The sequence below is a fragment of the Pseudophryne corroboree genome, chromosome 1 (assembly GCF_028390025.1).
Source record: "Pseudophryne corroboree isolate aPseCor3 chromosome 1, aPseCor3.hap2, whole genome shotgun sequence".
In the NCBI taxonomy this organism is placed as follows: Eukaryota; Metazoa; Chordata; class Amphibia; order Anura; family Myobatrachidae; genus Pseudophryne; species Pseudophryne corroboree.
In genome coordinates, this window is record NC_086444.1 from 1,237,907,004 (window position 1) to 1,237,929,664 (window position 22,661).

The following is a 22,661-nucleotide window of genomic DNA, read 5'->3' on the forward strand; positions in this document are numbered from 1 at the left end:
CTGCTCAGTGTCAGTTCTAGTATCCTCATCAGTGCTCAGTATCACTGCTCATTGTCTTGTGCTACATTGTGTGGTGCTCAGTATATTACAGTACATTACTAATAGTCCAGGGCTGCATCTTGCTGCTCAGTGTCAGTTCTAGTATCCTCATCAGTGCTCAGTATCACTGCTCATTGTCTTGTGCTGCATTGTGTGGTGCTCAGTATATTACAGTACATTACTAATAGTCCAGGGCTGCATCTTGCTGCTCAGTGTCAGTTCTAGTATTCTCATCAGTGCTCAGTATCACTGCTCATTGTCTTGTGCTGCATTGTGTGGTGCTCAGTATACTACAGTACATTATTAATAGTCCAGTGCTGCATCTTGCTGCTCAGTGTCAGTTCTAGTATCCCCATCAGTGCTCAGTATCACTGCTCATTGTCTTGTGCTGCATTGTGTGGTGCTCAGTATAAATTTAGTACATTACTAATAGTCCAGGGCTGCATCTTGCTGCTCAGTGTCAGTTCTCAGTATCATCCTTATCAGTGCTCAGTATCACTGCTCATTGTCTTGTGCTGCATTGTGTGGTGCTCAGTATACTACAGTACAATAGTCCAGTGCTGCATCTTGCTGCTCAGTGTCAGTTCTAGTATTCTCATCAGTGCTCAGTATCTGGTGGTAGGGGATTCTATCATCAGGTAGGCAGATAGGGCAATCTGCTACCGGGACCGTGATCGCCGTACAGTCTGTTGTCTCCCGTCTGCTCGGGTACGGCACATCGCGGACCGGGTAGATAGATTGTTGGGAGGGGCTTGCAAAGACCCGGCGGTCTTGGTGCACGTTGGCACCAATGACAAAGTTATCGGAAGGTGGGATGTCCTTAAGAAAGATTATAGGGACTTAGGAATGAAACTGAAGACAAGGACATCTAAGGTAATATTCTCGGAATTATTACCCGTGCCACGCGCTAGTCCAGGGAGGCAGAGGGAGATTAGGGAGGTAAATGTGTGGCTTAGGGATTGGTGCAGGAAAGAGGGGTTTGTGTTCCTGGAACACTGGGCGGACTTCTCAGTCAGGCGCCATTTTTTTTGTCGTGACGGATTGCACATGACTGAGGAGGGGGCAGCGGTGCTGAGGGGAAGGATGGTTAGAAGGTTGGAGGAGATTTTAAACTAGGAGCCTGGGGGGAGGGTTAAGCTAGAAACTACGGGTCATGCAGTGAGAATAGTGGGGATGGCGGTAGTAAACGAAATGGGGGAGAAGTTGGGGGGAGGGTAAGAGCAGGCGGTAAGGTTACTAACATGGGTACTAAAAGGGATTTTACTAAAGCACTAACCAATGACGATTACAGGTCATCCTTGCTACATAAGGTGAAAGATGTCCCTAACGCAAGGGAAAATACTTATCTTAGTTGTATGTATGTAAACGCCAGAAGCACTACTGGTAAAAAGGGTGAACTAGAAATACTTGCAGCAAGCAAACAGTATGATATTATAGGCATTACTGAAACTTGGTGGGATGAATCTCATGATTGGACAGTCAATCTAGAGGGCTATACACTGTTTAGGAGAGACAGACTAAATAAAAAGGGTGGAGGGGTGTGTCTTTACGTAAAGCCGTTTTTAAAACCTAATATATGGGAAGATATTCAGGAGGGGACTGTAGACACTGTCGAGACTTTATGGGTAGAAATTGCATGCGGAAAAAAATTAATAAAAAAGTTAGTATTGGGTGTATGCTATAGGCCGCCTGGTATCAACGCATCTGATGATGAATTGTTACTAAAGCAAATTGAAAGAGCAGCAGGAGTAGGAGACATAGTAGTGATGGGAGATTTTAAAAATCCAGAGATAAACTGGAAAAACGACTTATGTGATACTGCTAGGGGCAATATGTTTTTAAACACACTTAATGATAACTACTAAGTCCAACTAATTGAGGAACCAACTAGGTACAATGCAATCTTAGACCTGGTATTAACAAACAATGGGGATTTGGTATCAGGTATTATAGTAGGAGAACCCATAGGAAACAGCGACCACAATATGGTCACATTCAATATCAGTTTCTATAAACAGCCCTATACTGGCTCAAGTAGGACTTTAAACTTTAGCAAAGCGAATTTTGAAAAGATGAGAGTATTTTTCAGGGATATTGAATGGGAAGGTTTGTTTTTAGGAAAAAATACTACGGAGAAATGGGAGGTACTAAAATTCCTGCTAGCTAAAAATACACTCAAATGTATTCCTATGAGTAGCAAAAAAAGGAATAAAAATCATAAACCGATGTGGCTTAACAAAAAGATTAAGGAACCTATGGGCAAGAAAAGGTGAGCATTTAAAAAATACAAATCTGACGGGGAAGCAGAGTCAATTCAGCACTATAAGGAATGTAACAAAATTTGCAAAAAGGAAATAAGAGCGGCTAAAGTAGAAACTGAAAAACTAGTAGCAAAGGAAAGCAAAGCGAATCCCAAAAAATTCTTTAAATACATTAATAGCAAGAGATTAAAGAAGGAGAGTATAGGCCCTTTAAAAGACAAGTTGGGAGTCTTAAGCAAAAATGGTAATGACATAGCAGACACACTAAATGAGTTTTTTTCAACAGTATTCACTAGAGAGGACCCAATTCAGGGACTGACACACAATCTCAATAATAAGAATATGACACTGATAGGTACTTATTTAAGCGAGGAAGTAGTCTGTGACCGATTAAAACATTTAAAGATTAATAAATCACCAGGGCCCGATGGCATTCATCCAAGGGTTCTAATGGAGCTTCACTCTGAACTGGCAAAACCGCTATCTTTGATCTTTAAGGATTCAGTTATATCAGGTATGGTTCCCAAAGACTGGCGTATAGCGGAAGTAGTGCCTATATTCAAAAAGGGAAGTAAAGCTGAACCAGGTAATTATAGACCAGTTAGTCTTACATCTATAGTGGGGAAAGTATTGGAAGGTATTCTAAGAGATAGTATTCAGAAGTTCCTTGAAACCAATATTTTCATTAAAAGGAATCAACATGGGTTTATGAAGGACAGATCCGGTCAAACCAACTTACTTGACTTTTATGAAACAGTAAGCGCAAACCTAGATCAGGGTAAAGACGTGGATGTAATCTTTTTAGACTTTGCCAAAGCGTTCGATACTGTACCATACATGAGACTTATCTACAAGCTACAAGAATCAGGGCTAGGAAGCACAATATGCACTTGGGTCAAAACTGGTTAGATAATAGGGAGCAGCGCATTGTGGTTAATGGATCTTTTTCAACTTGGACTGAAGTGCTAAGTGGTGTGCCGCAAGGTTCAGTATTAGGACCGCTATTGTTCAATATTTTCATTAACGACCTAACAGAAGGTCTAGAGAGCATGGTGTCAATTTTTGCAGATGATACCAAATTGTGTAAGGCTATAAATACAGAGGAGGATGCCGAGTCTCTTCAGAACGACTTAGTTAAATTAGAAGCATGGGCAGCCAAATGGAGAATGCGCTTCAACACAGACAAGTGTAAGGTAATGCACTGTGGTAACAAGTACAAAAATTACACCTACCTACTAAATGGGGTCAAATTAGGGGATTCTGTACTGTAAAAGGACTTAGGTGTCCTCATAGTTAGCAAGCTAAGCAGTAGTACCCAAAGTAGGACTGCAGCAAAGAAGGCTAATAAGATATAAGCATGCATAAAATGGGGTATTGATGCTAGGGACGAGAGTATTATACTCCCGTTATATAAATCACTAGTGAGGCCACACCTTGAATACTGTGTACAATTCTGGGCATCGTACTACAAAAAGGATATCCTGGAGCTAGAAAAGGTACCGAGGAGGGCGACCAAACTAATTAAGGGCATGGAGACGATGGAATACAAGGAAAGGCTTGAAAGACTAGGCATGTTTACATTGGAAAAGCGGAGACTAAGAGGGGATATGATCAACATCTACAAATATATAAGGGGACAATACACAGAGCTAGCGCGGGACCTGTTTTTGGTTAGATCAACACAGAGGACTCGTGGACACTCGCTCAGGTTAGAGGAGAGGAGATTCCGCACAATACGGCGTAAAGGCTTTTTCACGGTAAGGACAATACGTGTTTGGAATTCCCTGCCCGAGGGAGTTGTAATGGCGGAATCTGTCAACACCTTTAAGAATGGGTTAGATAAATTCCTAATGGATAAGGATATCCAGGGGTATGGTGCATAGTCATGCATTATAGTTACTATAAATAGGGATAAAATGCAACGGCTGACAGCAGCATCAGTCAGAAATTTTAGTCAAATCATCATGCATAGGAGACCACAAATAGGTTGAACTCGATGGACAATTGTCTTTTTTCAACCTCAGATACTATGTTACTATGTTACTGCTCATTGTCTTGTGCTACATTGTGTGGTGCTCAGTATACTACAGTACATTACTAATAGTCCAGTGCTGCATCTCGCTGCTCAGTGTCAGTTCTAGTATTCTCATCAGTGCTCAGTATCACTACTCATTGTCTTGTGCTGCATTGTGGTGCTCAGTATAATTCAGTACATTACTAATAGTCCAGTGCTGCATCTTGCTGCTCAGTGTCAGTTTTCAGTATCATCCTTATCAGTGCTCAGTATCACTGCTCATTGTCTTGTGCTACATTGTGTGGTGCTCAGTATACTACAGTACATTACTAATAGTCCAGTGCTGCATCTTGCTGCTCAGTGTCAGTTCTATTATTCTCATCAGTGCTCAGTGTCACTGCTCATTGTCTTGTGCTACATTGTGTGGTGCTCAGTATATTACAGTACATTACTAATAGTCCAGTGCTGCATCTTGCTGCTCAGTGTCAGTTCTATTATTCTCATCAGTGCTCAGTGTCACTGCTCATTGTCTTGTGCTACATTGTGTGGTGCTCAGTATATTACAGTACATTACTAATAGTCCAGGGCTGCATCTTGCTGCTCAGTGTCAGTTCTAGTATCATCCTCATCAGTGCTCAGTATCACTGCTCATTGTCTTGTGCTACATTGTGTGGTGCTCAGTATATTACAGTACATTACTAATAGTCCAGTGCTACATCTTGCTGCTCAGTGTCAGTTCTAGTATTCTCATCAGTGCTCAGTATCACAGCTCATTGTCTTGTGCTGCACTGTGTGGTGCTCAGTATAATTCAGTACATTACTAATAGTCCAGGGATGCATCCTACTGCTCAGTGTCAGTTTTCAGTATCATTCTTATCAGTGCTCAGTATCACTGCTCATTGTCTTGTGCTGCATTGTGGTGCTCAGTATACTACAGTACAATAGTCCAGGGCTGCATCTTGCTGCTCAGTGTCAGTTCTAGTATCATCCTCATTAGTGCTCAGTATCACTGCTCATTGTCTTGTGCTGCATTGTGGTGGCAGTATACTACAGTACATTACTAATAGTCCAGTGTCTTGTGCTGCATCTTGCTGCTGTAGGGTGCTGTGGTAGTGTCCTGTCACTGTGCATAGGTCATCATCATTCCAGTCACAGTGGTATCTGATATCTATCTAGTGGTATCTAATTCCAGACATTACTGCCATCTAATTCCAGATATATTACTGGCATATAATTCCAAACATAAAAAAATGGAGAAAAAAATTTGGAGCGTAAAATAGGGAAAAATCAAGATCCATTTCCACCAAGTGCTGAAGCTGCTGCCACTAGTCATGGCAGAGACGATGAAATGCCATCAACATTATCTGCCAAGGCCGATGCCCAATGTCATAATAGAGAGCATGTAAAATCCAAAAAGCAAAAGTTCAGTAAAATGATGACCCAAAAATCTAAATTAAAATCGTCTGAGGAGAAGCGTAAACTTGCCAATTGGCCATGTATGACACGGAGTGGCAAGGAATTGCTGAGGGCCTGGCCTATGTTCATGGCTAGTGGTTTAGCTTCACATGAGGATGGAAGCACTCATCCTCCCACTAGAAAAATTAAAAGAGTTAAGCTGGCAAAAGCACAGCAAAGAACTGCGTTTTAAATAACAAATCCCCAAGGAGAGTCCAAATGTTTCGGGGGGTGCGATGCCTAACCTTCCCAACACTGGACGGGAAGAGGTGGCTCCCTACCACCATTTGCACGCCTCCTGCAAGTGCTGGAAGGAGCACCCACAGTCCAGTTCCTGATAGTCAGATTGAAGATGTCACTGTTGAAGTACACCAGGATGAGGATGTAAAATAAAAAAGGGGGAGACTAGATGGGCCAAGTGGTTCTTATCTGCCGTAAAATTCTATGTTTCTATGTTTCTATATGGGTGTTGCTGGCGCTGAGGAGGAAATTGACAAGGAAGATTCTGATGGTGAGGTGGTTTGTTTAAGTAAGGCACTCGGGGAGACACCTGTTGTCCGTAGGATGAATAAGGCCATTGACATGCCTGGTCAAAATACAATAAAAATCACCTCTTCGGTGTGGAATTATTTTAAAAGAAATGTGGACAACTGGTGTCAAGCCGTGTGTTGCCTTTGTCAAGCTGTAATAAGTAGGGGTAAGGACGTTAATCACCTAGGAAAATCCTCCCTTATACGTCACCTGGAGCACATTCATCAGAAGTCATTGACAAGTTCAAAAATGTTGGGTGACAGCGGAAGCAGTCCACTGACAACTAAATCCCTTCTTCCTCTTGTACCCAAGCTCCTGCAAACCACCCCACCAATGTCAATTTCCTCCTTAGACAGGAACGCCAATAGTCCTGCAGGCCATGTCACTGGCAAGTCTAACGAGTCCTCTCCTAACTGGGATTCCTGCGATATATCCTTGAGTGTAACGCCTACTGCTGCTGGCGCTGCTGTTGTTGCTGCTGGGAGTCGATCATCATCCCAGAGGGGAAGTCGGAAGACCACTTGTACTACTTCCTTTAAGCAACTGACTGTCCAACAGTCCTTTGCGAGTAAGATTAAATATCACAGCAGTCATCCTGTTACAAAGCAGATAACTCAGGCATTGACAACTATGTTGGTGTTAGATGTGCGTCCGGTATCCACCATTAGTTCACAGGGACTTAGAGAATTGCTTGATGTAGTGTGTCCCCGGTACCAAATACCATCTAGGATCCACTTCTCTAGGCAGGCGACACCAAGATTGTACACAGACGTCAGAAAAAGAGTCACCAGTTTCCTAAAACATGCAGTTGTACCACGGACATGTGGACAAGTGGAGCAGGGCAGACTCAGGACTATATTACTGTGACGGCCCACTGGGTAGATGTATTACCTCCCGCAGCAACAACAGCAGCAGCGGCACCAGTAGCAGCATCTCACAAATGCCAACTCATTCCTAGGCAGGCTACTCTTTCTATCACCGCTTTCCATAAGAGGCACTCAGCTGACAACCTCTTACGGAAACTGAGGAACATCATTGCAGATTGGCTTACCCCAATTAGACTCTCCTGGGGATTTGTGACATCGGACAACGCCACCAATATTGAGCGTGCATTACATGTGGGCAAATTCCAACACGTCCCATGTTTTGCACATACAATGCATTTGGTAGTGAATAATTTTTTAAAAACCACAGTGGAGTGCAGGAGATGCTGTCGGTGGCCCGAAGAATTGCGGGCCACTCTTGGCATTCAGGCACCGCGTGCTGAAGACTGGAGCACCAGCAAACACTCTTGAACATGCCCTGCCATCAGCTGAAGCAAGAGGTGGTAACGAGGTGGAATTCAACCCTCTATATGCTTCAGAGGATGGAGGAGCAGCAAAAGACCATTCAAGCCTATACATATGCCTATGATATAGGCAAAGGAAGGGGAATGCACCTTACTCAAGCGCAGTGGAGAATGATTTATATGTTGTGCGAGGTTCTCCAACCCTTTGAACTTGCCACACATGAAGTCAGTTCAGACACTGCCAGCCTAAGTCAGGTAATTCCCCTCATCAGGCTTTTGCAGAAGCAGCTGGAGAGAATGAAGGAGGAGGTAAAACAAAGCGATTCCGATAGGCATGTGGGACTTGTGGTTGGAGCCCTTCATTCGCTTGGGTGGTCAATCTGTTGAAATCAGAGCACTACATTTTGGCCACCGTGCTCGATCCTAGGTTTAAAGCCTACGTTGTATCTCTCTTTCCGCCAGACACAAGTCTGCAGATGTTCAAACACCTGCTGGTGAGACACTTGTCAACTCAAGCGGAACGTGACCCGCCAACAGCTCCTCCTTCATTTTCTACCACCACCGGAGCTGACAGGAGAAGGATAACAATTCCAAAACCACCCCTGGTCGTGATGCAGGGCAGTCAGGAGCAAGTGCTGACATCTGGACAGGCTGAAGGACCTTCCAACGATTACTGACATGTCGTCTACTGTCACTGCATATGATTCTGTCACCATTTAAAGAATGGTGGAGGATTATATGAGTGACAGCATCCAAGTTGGCATGTCAGACAGTCCGTACGTATACTGGCAGGAAAAAGAGGCAATTTGGAGGCCCTTGCACAAACTGGCTTTATTTTACCTAAGTTGCTCCAGTGTTTAGGGCAGCCGGTAACCTTGTCAGCGATCGGTGTAGGAGGTTACTTCCAGAAAATGTGGAGAAGATGATGTTCATCAAAATGAATTATAATAAATTTCTCCGTGGAGACATTTACCAGCAATTGCCTCCAGAAAGTACACAGGGACCTGTGATGGTGGATTCCAGTGTGGACGAATTAATAATCTGTGAGGAGGGGGATGTACACAGTGAAAGGGGTGAGGAATCTGACGATGAGGAGGAGGTGGACATCTTGCCTCCGTAGAGCCAAATTGTGCAAGGAGAGATTGATTGCTTCTTTTTTGGTGGGGGCCCAAACCAACCAATCATTTCAGCCACAGTGATGTGGCAGACCCTGTTGCTGAAATGATGGGTTTGTTAAAGTGTGCATGTCCTGATTATACAACATAAAGTTGGGAGGACCCAAGGGCAATTCCATCTTGCACCTCTTTTTTTTATTTATCTTTGCATGATGTGCGGTTTGGGGACTATTTTTTTATCTGCCATCCTGTCTGACACTGCAGTGTCACTCCTAGATGGGCCAGGTGTTTGTGCCGCCCACTTGGGTCGCTTAGCTTAGTCATCCAGCGACCTCCGTGCACATTTTAGGACTAAAAATAATATTGTGAGGTGTGAGGTGTTCAGAATAGACTGGAAATGAGTGGAAATTAGGGTTATTGAGATTAATAATATTATAGAATCAAAATTACCCCAAAATTCTATGATTTAAGCTGTTTTTGAGGTTTTTTTAAAAAAAATCCACCCGAATCCTACATAAATTTGAAAGGAAGGTTTTGCCATAACGCGTCCGAATCCAAAACACGACCACAGAACCGAATCCAAAACCAAAGCACAAAACCCGAAAAATGCCCGCTGCACATCTCTAATAGGAAGGTGATAAAGTACCAACCAACCAACTGCTGTCATTTATCACACACAGCCTGTAACATGACAGATAGGAGCTGAGTCTCTGGTACTTTATCTCTGTCCACTTTATCTCTCTCCACTGCTTAGTAAATAGGCTACTTTGTTCTTAAGGGGGGCATGTACAAAGAAGTGATACAAGTAGAGAATTGAGCGAGTGGAGAAGTTGCCCATGGCAACCAATAAGCTGCTCTGTATGCTTTTATAGTATGCAAATTATAAATGTTACGTCAATGCTGATTGGTTGCATGGGCATCTTCTCCAATGGCTCACTTATCCACTTTATCACTGCTAAGTACATGTCACCCTTAGTTTAGAATGTGCCAAATGCTGACCCTGTCAGTCCTGATATCTCTGAATAGCCCATTTTTCCCCTGACCAGGGATGGTGTGATAGTCAGCAGTTTGCCCCTTGTGTATTCTGTCATCTTCTATGAATGACTGCACAGATACAGTAGAACATATTGTAATGATGATTTTTTTCAACTCTGTTCAGTCTGCTGAAATAAGTAACTTAGGCCCTCATTCCGAGTTGTTCGCTCGCTAGCTGCTTTTAGCAGCCGTGCAGACGCTAAGCCGCCGCCCTCTGGGAGTGTATCTTAGCTTAGCAGAAGTGCGAACGAAAGGATTGCAGCGCGGCTACAAAAAAAAATTAGAGCAGTAGCTTCAGATCTACTCCTAGCTAGCGATCACTTCAGACTATTTAGTTCCTGTTTTGACGTCACGAACATGCCCTGCAATCGGCCAGCCCCTCTCCCGTTTCCCCAGGCAAGCCTGCGTTTGTATCTGACACGCCTGCGTTTTTCAGCACACTCCCTGAAAACTGTCAGTTACCTCACAGAAACGCCACATTCCTGTCAATCACTCAGCGATCAGCAGTGCGACTGAAAAGCGTCGCTCGACCTTGTGTGAAACTGCATTGGCTTTTGTGAAAGTACATCGCGCGTGTGCACTGCACCGCATACGCATGTGCAGAAGTGACTATTTTTAGCCTGATCGCTGCGCTGCTAATGACAGCAGCTAGCAATCACCTCGTTAGTCTGCTGATTTAGTGGAAACAATGTGCTAGTTCCATGCCAAAAAAACCACAATCTACTGTAGATGCTAGATCTTCTCCATATGCATATTGCTAGGTAATAAAGGGAACATTACATGTATTTCTATGTAGAGGTTGTTGCTTTGTCAGACAACTTTATTGTTGTTTGTCTTTATGTTTTCCACAGAACTAAGAAAAACTGTTTGACAGAGTAAATGTGACTGATGTAGGACCTGAGAGATTGACATGTTACCATGCGAGGGCCAAAAGTCAGTGTCAAACAATTATCTCTCAATTTATTACATACATACAAATAAAATATCTGGGGTGGTTACTGGGATTGTAACACACAGCAGCACATTGGGAACTTAATTCCAGCCAGTCGCTACTAGTATATTGGAGTTTTGGAACAAGCCCTGTACTTCACCAACAGTACTTTCTAGATACAGCAAATCTTCTACAGTATATACAGAAATACACCTACATATCCAGTTCTAGTGATACTTGAACTAGTGATACTTGTGGTAATTCAGATCTGATTGCAGCAGCAAATTTGTTATCTAATGTGCAAAACCATGGGGGTAATTCAGACCTGAACGCTAGGTTGCGTTTTTGTACAGCCTGCGTTCATGTCTGAACTGCGCATGCCTATGCAACGCAATGCACAGGTGTGTTGCACGGGTAAAAATCAGATCGCCGCTCAGCAATGGGTTTGTGTGAACAATCCATTTGCACGCATGAACGCAAGGATATTGACAGGAAGAAGGCATTTGTGGGTGGCAACTGACCGTTTTCAGGGAGTGGTTGCAGGCATGTCCAATGGTTTGCAGGGAGGGTGTCTGACATCAATTCCAGTCCTGGACAGGCTTAAGTGATTGCATTGGCTGAGTAAGTCCTGGGCTGTGCAGAGACTGCATAAGATCTGTATGTATAGCTCTGTTACACATGCGTTTGCACACTTGCACAGCGAAAATACACTCCCCCTGTAGGTGGTGACTATCTGATCGCAGCAGTGCAAAAATCACCTACTAGCAATCAGGTCTGAATTACCCCCCATGTGCACTGCAGGGGGGCAGATATAACATGTGCATGGAGAGAGTTAGATTTGGGTGGGTTATATTGTTTCTGTGCAGGGTTAATACTGGCTGCTTTATATTTACACTGCAATTTAGATTTCAGTTTGGACACGCCCCACCCAAATATAACTCTCTCTGCACATGTTACATCTCCACCACCTGCACTGCACATGGTTTTGCCATTAGCTAACAAATTTGCTGCTGTGATCAGATATGAATGAGGGTCACTGTCCTTTAGTTGTGTCTGAACATGCTACTGTGTATCTGCCAATTACTGCTAATGATCTCTGTGACTTATCTGTCCTCTCCAGTCCTGGCTTTACACTGATGACTTATCTTCCTGAGATGCCTGCCTCAGACATAGATTGTTTCCCATCTGCTCTTCCCACCACCCATGACCATATGTAGATCACTCCTTGACTTCCAACCACATTACCTAATTAGTTTGTCTATGCCTCCTGATATAATATACTCCCGTCTTCTTTGTCACATTAGCTGCTTACCTGGGGGACTATGACATATGCAGCACAGCAGAAAGGACAACATGGAGGGATCAGCGACATGTATATACTGGGTGCGGTATGATATACTGACAGCGGCAACCCACCTGTTGGTATATAAGCAGTGAGGCATCCTGTGTTTGCTGTTCTTGCTGCACTTTGGGCCCGGTGGTGAGATTTGCTCACAATAGATTCTATTCCCACTCGGTAGGTGGTGTGGAACCAACAGCTGAGTGTGAATTAGAGGAGGTGTAGGGATTCTGACCGCTGGTAAAATGTCAGAGGTTTTGATTCCGGAGTCAGTCTCCTGAACACCGGAATCCTGACCACAAGCATTATAAGTACATCCTGTTTATACTCTATACCCTGAAGATAAACAAGACCAATACAGACTTATGAGTCTGCAGAACCACTGACTGGATAATGATGTATAATTATGCCACCATTCAATCGATTTGAGCCTAACATCATGGCAATAGTGTTGGCAAATCAAATTCAAGTTCTCAATACGGACAATTATCTCGTTACTCTCTTACATACACACAACTTACTGTTTGTTTTAATTCAAATGTTTTATCTTTATTTTTATGCAGATTCATTCTGTTCAGAGCATGAGCCAGAGCATATACTGACATGTATGTATAGTGGGGCTTCAATTCTGCAACGCCATAAATTGTCCCTGGAAGATGATTTTTGCCACTGCAATTATGTCCAGAAAACTGATACATACGCTGATAAACAGTATTTTTGAAAATATTTTGTGAAAGACATTTATAAAACAGGAGCCAAATATCTTCCAGTATTGGGTCATTTGTTCTTTCAAATGGGATTGCATTGTTAATAAAATTATTAATATTGGGGAATTTTTTAGGAGGTAATATAAAAATTAAGCTACAATTTATGGATGGGAAGAAGATATCATCAAAATATTTTACATAAGTCCATTTGTCACTGAGGATTAATGTAAAATTTTCATTAAAAGCTTCATTCTCAAAAAAAATATTAAAAAAATGCATGGAACCAACACCACACATTACTAGAATTCTAGCTGTAAATTGTTTCATCTCCTGAAGTTTCTTTCTATTAACGTCTAAATCAAAGGAAAGTTTCGTGATAAACTCAATGCAGATCCCTTGTTGGCTCATCAGTTTACTCATTTCTAGTAATTCCATGTCCCCACTACCATCACTTGGTGTAATGACTCCAACCCAGTTCCAACCAAAATGTAGCAGACACTTAACAATAGCTGCATAACGGTCCTGATCATCTGGGACAATCCGGGAAAAAGTTGGATATAATAGTCTGTCATTTAGGACAGGGTCAGTGGCTCCATAATTGATCTATGGAAATGAAATATACTGTTAGAAGTAGTAGCTTAGTATAATAGCAGTAAAAAATGTAATCACTGGGGTAATTAGCAATATTCTAACATGGTACAGTATTTTGTGAATTTGAGATCAGTGCTCCAGCCATATGCTTTTAGTATACTTGAAGTTTTGGAACAACTCCTGCTCTTCAACTATTATTTGGCTGCAAGGAACCTTAAAACCAGATTATCTGAACACATTTATAATGTGAAAAAAGGTTTAGAGACACATACGGTTTCTAAGCACTTCAAAATCAAGCATGCATGTAAACCTTGTCATTTTAAGTCCTTTTGGGGCATCCAAACTATAAAACCAACCCCACGTAATAAAGAAACTGAAGTCACCTTATCCAAAACGGAGATGAAGTGGATTTATAAACTGAAAACTCTAGTACCTTTGGGCCTCAATAGTGATTTTAAACTGAAGTGGTTTTTATGAAAACATTTTTAATTAATTAATTTTTTTAATTAATTAAATGTTTTAATTAACTTTTTTTAATAATTGTATTTTAATTTCTTGCGAAAGAATAATTTTTAAATCGTTTAAATGATTTAGTGGATCTCCGTTAAAGGACTAATTCCGTGTTAAGATCTACCTCATCTCTTCTTTGTAATTATTTATCTCAATCCCATTTAATGTAGATGTTTACATGTGTTTTATAAGAATGTAATATTGATTTCTTATTTTTGAGATATGGATCAAACATGTTGCCGATCATTTGTTATTGAAAACGGGAAATGGAACGCAAGTCACGCTAGTCGTGACACGCAGACGTCACTTCCGGTAATGCCACTTCCGGGATTGTGAAGTGAAGCGCAAACGTCACTTCCGGTGATGTGTACGTGACGGCCGGGAGGACTTCAATGAATCAAACAGCTGTGTCCATTCTCCTAAATCAGTGTGCTATTTAAAGGTTGCTAAGTTGTGCTGTCCCTCACGCTTCTGAAGAAGGATAAATGATCCGAAAGCGCTTAAGCCTGTGGGACCTATCTGTGCGGCATTTACGGAGGATCCGGAGGACACACTTGACAGTTTTGGGACACCTTTAGTTACCGGGACTTTGGGTGACTATATCTCCACACTGTCCGCTGCAGTTTTCTGGATATCTTCTGTTATATGCTGTTTTTTAACCTTTGTTTGTGAGTGCGTCTTGTATTAAATTTATTTTAAATCATATACACAGACGGTATTGCACTATCATTATTTTCTATTTAAGCTTCTTATGGGAACACATTTAAGAAGTAAAAACCAGCCAGAATGAGATTCTGCTTACTACATGCAAATTTACCAGCTATACTATCCCATTGTTAATCAATCTGGAGCTGGAACTATTCTATCAAATTTATTGTGTAAGCCTTTCCTTGACCATCTAAATCTTGTTGTGATAAGGTTGCGCCACTTGGTTTCACTAATTTTGGGTGTATATTATTTGGCTGCAGTCAAAATCCTACACATGGTAAATACACAATGAAGGAAGTATATGTATTTACTGTAGTTCTTGTAATATTACCTTCTCCTTGGATTGTGTGAACCTGCTGCTGCTTACTTGAAAATTACTGTTTTTGGCCCAGACCTCTTTGAATTCTATAGCATCTGCAATCCTGACCTTGCTTGATCAGTGGAGGAATATACAGATGTGTCCACATACACCTTTCCAATAGCCTGTCACGTATGGCACAGTTTAGCATGCCATGGACTCAGAGATTTAGCTATGTTTTGTGATTTTTCTTTATTGGCTTCTTTAACATACTACTTTATACATATTATTATGGCAAACAAAAATTCTAAAATCCATCCACTCGCTACTCGTAAAAAAAAGTTAGCTGTGCTATACATGACGCTCCAACTGTAGCAAAATATATAAGGTGAAAGTGGTCACATCTGTAGCGCAGAGTCCTGTACTGCAGGTGCTCTTCTTGAGACTGTGAGTGAAATGATCCAACCTTATGTAGTCAGCAGAGGACAGGTACACACACCATTTCCATTTCTGAGGAGTCTGGTCAGAAGTGGTCTTCATGGAAGAATTGGGGCCAAAAAGTTATACCTTTGATGTGGAAACTATGCAATCAGCTTCACTATTTATGAAAACATAGGAACTGGGGTACAGAAAAATGGCAGCAGGCGCTCTAGACTGATGATTCAAATGTTGAAATATTTGGCAGTAACAGAAGGCAGATTGTTCACTAAAGGGCTGGAGAGCAGTACAATAATGAGCGTCTGTAGGCAACAGAGAAGCACAGTGGATGCCTTTTGCAGAATATGGACTGCATTTCAGCAAATGGTGTCCTGAATGCTGATTAATACAGACAGGTACTTCTTCAGCATCATGACTATCTGGGATTACGTAATGAGACTGAAGTATTTGAGCAAGCCTACATCCACAGTAAATCTGTATCCAATAACTTAAAAAACCTCCACTGTGAGGAGCAATCAAGTATAAAAATCTACCAAGAAAAGACTACAGTCCTTCAAATGGATCTAAATACAATGTATAAATTCACAGATCCAATTCCTTCCCCTTTCGGATAATCCCCAGTGCATCCAGAGGCCTACGTATGTAGCACAGAAAAGCACATGATTAGGTATTTATCATATCATTTCAAACTCTTTGTACCTAAGCATAGTGTATTTATATAAACCATTTGGTCTCAAAATCTGCATTTAACCCCTGTGGGTACAAAGTCCTCATAGTATATAATTTTCATTTCAAGTTTGGCCAGTGCAGTTTCTGCATCTCGAGTTCTTCAATGTGGTTTAGCTATCTTAATGTCACATATATTTCTCAATTCCTTAATGTCACAGTTATGTTTGTCTTGGAAATGTGCAGAAACGCTATGCCTATCATATCCCTTCCTAATGTTACGATTATATTCATTCAGCCGCTCCTTTAATGATCTACTTGTACTATATGTCCAACATATTGTAGAGCGCAACTGCATTTTAATAAATACACATTTTTGCTCCTACATGTAATAAAATCATTGATTTTTTCTTTTTTATTGTTTACATTTGAAACATATTCAGTAATTTTACTTTCTGTTTTGCACATAATGCGCAAATTTTGATCCCAGTGGGACTATTATATCGGAAGTCTAGTGAGAGTCAGGAACACTAATACAGTTTAACAATCATTTATTTACAATACCATTGACAAGAATTCAAATATACTTATCCACGTTCCTTAAGGTAGTTATATAGGATGGTCAGAGTCCTAGCATAAGGTGTAGTCCCAGGGAGCCTTCTGTCGCTGCATAGCTCATAGGTCTTGTCAGTCAAAGGAATCCTATTGCCAATCTCAGGTCTCAATGGAGGCTGCTATCAGTATGACATGACCCTCTATTTAACCTAGAATTCTAGGAGGTGATCAAAGGATCATATCTCTATACACATGTCATTGGAGTCCCTGGTCACTCGTACAATATTGTGAAATCTGTTGTTGTATTGTATTCTAATGTAAGACAAATAGCCTTTTACCTTTGCGTATTTTAGATGTCTAGGCCACTTGATCAAAGGTAAACATCTATTTGTTGACCACGAATAGACATATTGGGGTATATGCAATTGCGGTCGAATTCCCGAAATTGTCGAAAAACTGGACTTTTTCGCCAAAGAAAAAAAATCGACAATGCAATTCAGTACTTTCCGTCAAAAAAACGGACTTTCAAAATTCGACTTTTGGAAATTCGACATTTGTCAAATTCGAAATTTCTGCAATGGTACAAATGCGGCAATTCGACAAAAGTATATTCAATTGAAGTTTGGAAATTCGACAACAGTGCTTTTAGACAGTAAATTCGTCATTTTCAATCCGCCACACTTTGGTGGGGTAATTGAATAAAACATTTTTAAAACATGTTTTTTTTGGTGTTTTTTTTTTATTGGTAATAGCATATCTATTTATATTAGAAGGGATTAGGTACTTGGATTGTCTTTTTTGTAGGCACAAGTATTATTTATATATTTAAAAAAAATATATATATATATTTTTTTAGATGGAATGGTAAAATCCCGGAAAAAAATGGCGTGGGGTCCCCCCTCCAAAGCATAACCAGCCTCGGGCTCTTCGAGCTGGTCCTGGTTCTAAAAATCCAGGGAAAAAATGGACAGGAGATCCCCCGTATTTTTAAAATCAGCACCGGGCTCTGCGCCTGGTGCTGGTGCAAAAAAAAAAACGGGGGACAAAAAGAGTAGGGGTCCCCCTGGTACCTGTAGTACTACTGGAAAAAAAATACCCAAATAACCTTCAGCCAATCAGCGAGCGCAACGTCCTGGCACTCTGCTGATTGGCTGCGCGTCTGAGCTGTCAGACAGCGCATCGCAAAGCCTCTCCATTATATTCAATGGTGGGAACTTTGCGGTTAGCGGTGAGGTCACCTGCGGTCAGCGACTGACCGCGGGTAACCCCACCGCTGACGGCAAAGTTCCCACCATTGAAAGTAATGGAGGGAGCTGTGCGATGCGCTGTCTGACAGCTCAGACGCGCATACAGCCAATCAGGTGAGTGCCACGAAGTAGCGCTTCCTGATTGGCTGAAGGGACCTCTGTGACAGCAGTCACGTGGGGTCCCGGAATTCAGGGAAAAGGGTCCCATGTGTAAACATGGGACCCCTTTCAGTCCGGCTTGGTCGGGTGTTCGTTTTTCTTTTTGCCAAGTACGAGGATTTATATCTGGACACTGGATTGAGATGAGTATAATTTTATTTACAGGTACCCCGGATCGTCGGATCAGGAGACGTTGGAGTCGGCATGTCAACATAGGTAAGTATGTGTGTGTCAGCAGGTGTGAAATAAAGTTTTACTCTCAAGGTGTGTGTCTCCTGTTTTTATTTGGGTATTTTTTTTCCAGTAGTACTACAGGTACCAGCGGGCCCGTTTTTCTCCAACATGCTGGTACTTGTGGTTCTCCAAGTACCAGCTTGCGGGGGAGGCTTGCTGGGACTTGTAGTACTACAGGAAAAAAACAATATTCTTGACAACTACTCAAGGCTATCAGCCCCCATCCGCAGCCCTTGTATGGAAGGGACAGCCTCAGGCTTCACCCCTGGCCCTTGGGTGGCTGGGGGGGACCCCTTGATTGAAGGGGTCCCCACTCCCCCAGGGTACCCCGGCCAGGGGTGTCTAGTTGGATATTTAATGCCACGGCCGCAGGGCGCTGTATAAAAGTGACCCCCGGCTGTGCATTATCTGTCCAGCTAGTGGAGCCCGATGCTGGTGTAAAAAATATGGGGGACCCCTACTCTTTTTGTCCCCCATATTTTTTGCACCAGCAACAGGAACAGAGCCCGGTGCTGGTTTTAAAAATACTGGTGATCCCCTGTCCATTTTTTTCCCGAATTTTTAGAACCAGGACCAGCTCGAAGAGCCCGAGGCTGGTTATGCTTTGGAGGGGGGACCCCACGCAATTTTTTTTGGGTTTTTTCCAGTTTTTTACCGTTTTTTTTAAAAATCAGATCAAAATCCGTCAAATCGGCCGTTTTTCGACAGCGGGACTGTCTAATCCGTTTTTCATTGAATATGGTGAATTTCGGCACCCACTTGCCAGAATTCAATGGTCGAATTGTGTCGAATAAAAATACGGGCGAAAAATTTCAGCGATTCGCCGCTAATTGCATATACCCCATTGTCTGGCACACATTCTCTGTATGCTCCCAGTGTGACTAGGTGGACGGATCATGCTGACTACGCTGGAATGCGATGGAGCCGCATCAGATGAGCGTGGCTCCATCTGTACAAAAAAGTTACTAACAGGGACATGATACAAACTACCGGATATTAGTGTGAATGGGGAATTACAACTCTTGCAGCAAATCAAAAATGCTGCAAGACTGGGGAAGGTACTAATCATTAGTGATTTTAACTATCTGGATATAAATTGGAAAACCAAATCAGATGATACAGCCAGGGAAAACAAGTTCTTAACAATGCTAAAAAATCATTATTTGTCTCAAGTAATCTAAGAACCAACTAGACTAAGGACTATACTGGATCTGGTACTAACTAATAATGTGGCGATAATATCAAATACTAAAGTAGGGGAGACCTTGGGAAAAAGCGATCATAATACAGAATGGTTACATTCGACAATAGTTTCAAAAACAGCTCTATATGGGCACAACTAAGATCTTAAACTTTAGAAAAGCAAAATTCAAAATGCTGAAACATACACTAAAGGAAATTAATTGGAAAACTATGGGGGTTATTCAGAGTTGATCACAGCAGCAAAGCTGTTATCAGGTGGGCAAAACCATGTGCACTGCGGGTGTGGCAGATATAACATTTGCAGAGATAGTTAGGTTTGGATGGGTTATTTTGTTTTTGTGCAGGGTAAATACTGTCTGCAATTTAGATTTCAGTTTTAACACCCCCCACCTAAATCTAACTCTCTCTACACATGTTATACCTTCCCCCGCTGCAGTGCACATGGTTTTGCTCAACTGCTAATAAATTTGCTGCTGCAATCAACACTGAATTAGGCCCTTTGTTTCATTTTAAGGATCCAGATGAAATGTGGGAGGCTTTCAAAACTTTACTGAATAAGAACATTGAAAAGTTCATTCCCATGTGCAGCAAACGTAGGAGTAGTAAATTCAAACCAATGTGGCTTTATAAAAGGATAAGGTACAAATAAATTAAAATAGGCATGCGTTCAAATCATTTAAATCCACCGGGAAGGCAGAATCATTCCAATAATACAAAGAATGTAACATAAAATGAAAAAAGGAATCAGAGCTGCTAAAATTGAAAACAATTAAAGTACTGTATATAAACAGTGAAAGGTTAAAAAAGGGGAACATAGGACCATTATAGGGTGAGTTGGGTGTCTTGATTAATGAGGACAAAGAAAACGATGAATTATTTAACTTTTTTTTCATAGGTATTTACTAGAGAGGTTCAGTTTGTTGGAGTAATGCACAACAAAAGCCATGATAAGGTCCCGTTGCTAAGTGCTTTGTTAAATGAGTAAGTAGTCCAGGAGAGACTAAGTAAAATTAAGATAAATAAATCTCCAGGTCCTGATGGTCTTCATCCAAAGATTCTTATGGAGCTTCACTCAGAATTAGCAAAGCCTTTATATTTGATTTTCTATGATACAATTCCATCAGTCTTGGAACCAAAGGGCTGGTGTATAGCAGAGGAAGTCCCAATATTTAAAAAGGGAACTAAAACTCATCCCGGAAATTATAGACTTGTAAGTTTGACAAATATAATGGGAAAAATATTGGCAGGTACATTATAATAAGGTATAGCATACAGGAGTTCTTGGAGACCTCCAAAGTTATTAATAGGAACCATCACGGTTTTGTGAGGAATAGGTATTGTCAGACTAACTTAATTAGTGTACAGTATATGAAAAAGTAAGTGATAATGTAGATCAGAGAAAGCAGTACTGGAACTGATGTCAGACACCCACCCTGCAAACGCTTGGACACACCTGTGTTTTTTCAAATATTCCCAGAAAATGGTCAGTTGACACTCACAAACACCTTCTTCCTGTCAATCTCCTTGCAATCGGCCGTGCGAATGGATTCTTCGTATAATCCATCACCCAGCAACTATCCGCTTTGTACTCGTATAATGCACCTATGCATTGCGGTGCATACGCATGTGCAGTTCTGAACTGATCGCAGCGCAGCAAAAATCCAAGTGTGTGATCAGGTCTGAATGATCCCTAATGTGTACATTTCTGGGGTTATACTATAAAAAAGATATCATGGAACTTGAAAAGGTTCTGAGGCGAGCCACCAAATTGATTAAGGGGTTAGAGGAACTGGAATATGAGTAAATGCTTGCTAGGTTAGATATGTTTACACTCAAAAAGAGGCATCTAAGAGGAGAAATTATTGATACTTACAAATTTATAGCGGGACAATACAAAGAGCTATCAGGCGATTTAAAAAAAATCTGTACACTGAACACGCGGTCACCCTCTGATGTTAGAGGAGAAAAACATTTTATACCCAATGCAGGACAGGACTCTTCACAGTAAGTGCAGTAAGGATTTGGAATTCTCTGCCAGAAAATGTAGTATTAGTGGAATCAGTCAATATGTTTAAAAATGGATTAGATAAATTTCCTAACCAAAAGAAATATCCCAGTATTTAGCATTTAAAAAAGAACATATTTGAGAAATATTGTGAATTACAGTTTTTAGTTAAACTTATTAACATAGCTACACCAGGGTCATTATAGGGGTATGGGACTCAGGGTGGACAGTGTCTAGGTTGACACCCAATAGGTTGACACCTATTGGTCTACAGTGGCTAGGTCGACACTTGAAATATGTCGACATGAACAAGGTCGGCAAGAAAAAATGTTGACAAGTTTTGATGTTTTTTGTGTTGTTTTCTTCGTAAAGTGATGAGGAACCTCAATTAGTGCCCCGTGTCCCTTCGCATGACTCTCTTCACTTCGGGCAAGGTGCTTCGCTATGCTACCGCTGTGCTCGGCACAGGTTACAGGTCCCAATTGTAGTCCACATGGAAAAAAACAAAGAGGAATTTTGACATGGATTGGGTCTCTATATTATTGTGCATCTTTATTAGTTGCTTTATTACCACATACTGGTATCTTACACAACAACCATCCCTCTGGCATCATGGGCTGAATCAGGAGAGCCGGTTACTTCACTCATGTTTATAAATGTCATTATATTTATCAGCCAAATTGCCCAATATTGTGCTCTGGTGCTATCTATTGCATAGTAATAGATTACGTTTGATGTTTATAAGTATAAATATGTGCTCTATTCAGCTCATTAAGCTGCTGCTGGTGCTCTGATTGTTCCTGCAGGGTTATCTCAGTCAGGTGATGAATTGTATTGTGTAGGTGGGAGCAGAACATATCATAACCATGGTCACCCATTTTTGATACTTCTACACTGCCCCATATGTTTTTGGGTACTCAAAAAGTCATCACTAACAATTTCCTATTATTAGAAAGAGCTTAGAAATCAAAATTGATCATCTAAGATCAGTCTAAACAGTTTGGGATTTGGGGTTTGATTTGGAGTTCGATTTAGAGTTCAATATCAAATTGAACTTTCTTAAATTAGGGGATTTCATGTTGGTCTATGGGAAAACATTGATATTTTTAAGAAATGTGATTTCTATTGGGATATGAGTTGAATCTGTCTTTATTATTGACATTTTATTTGGTCTTTAATAAATCAACTAAAACCCACATTGAATGGAAATCAAATTGAAACAGAATGCTAAATCACTTAAATCACCAAAATCCAACTTTAGTAAATTTGGCCCTTGGTTTCAAAATATTTGGAAAAAAAGATGTATTAGCACCTCGACTTTTAAAAACCAGC

The 22,661-nt window shown here is 41.3% G+C and overlaps 1 protein-coding gene across 1 annotated transcript in view; it reads right to left on the minus strand.

Annotated features, from left to right (window-relative positions):
* The window catches only part of LOC135052765 (vomeronasal type-2 receptor 116-like), an 84,403-nt gene extending 62,426 nt beyond the window's left edge, over positions 1-21,977 (minus strand). Inside the window, exons 1-3 of the mRNA XM_063957446.1 lie at positions 21,919-21,977; positions 14,856-14,955; positions 13,016-13,318 (exon numbers count right to left, since the gene is read on the minus strand). Coding sequence (XP_063813516.1) covers positions 13,016-13,318; positions 14,856-14,955; positions 21,919-21,977 — 462 coding nt within the window. The remainder of the gene's footprint in view (positions 1-13,015; positions 13,319-14,855; positions 14,956-21,918) is intronic.
* Between the last annotated feature and the right edge of the window lie 684 nt (positions 21,978-22,661).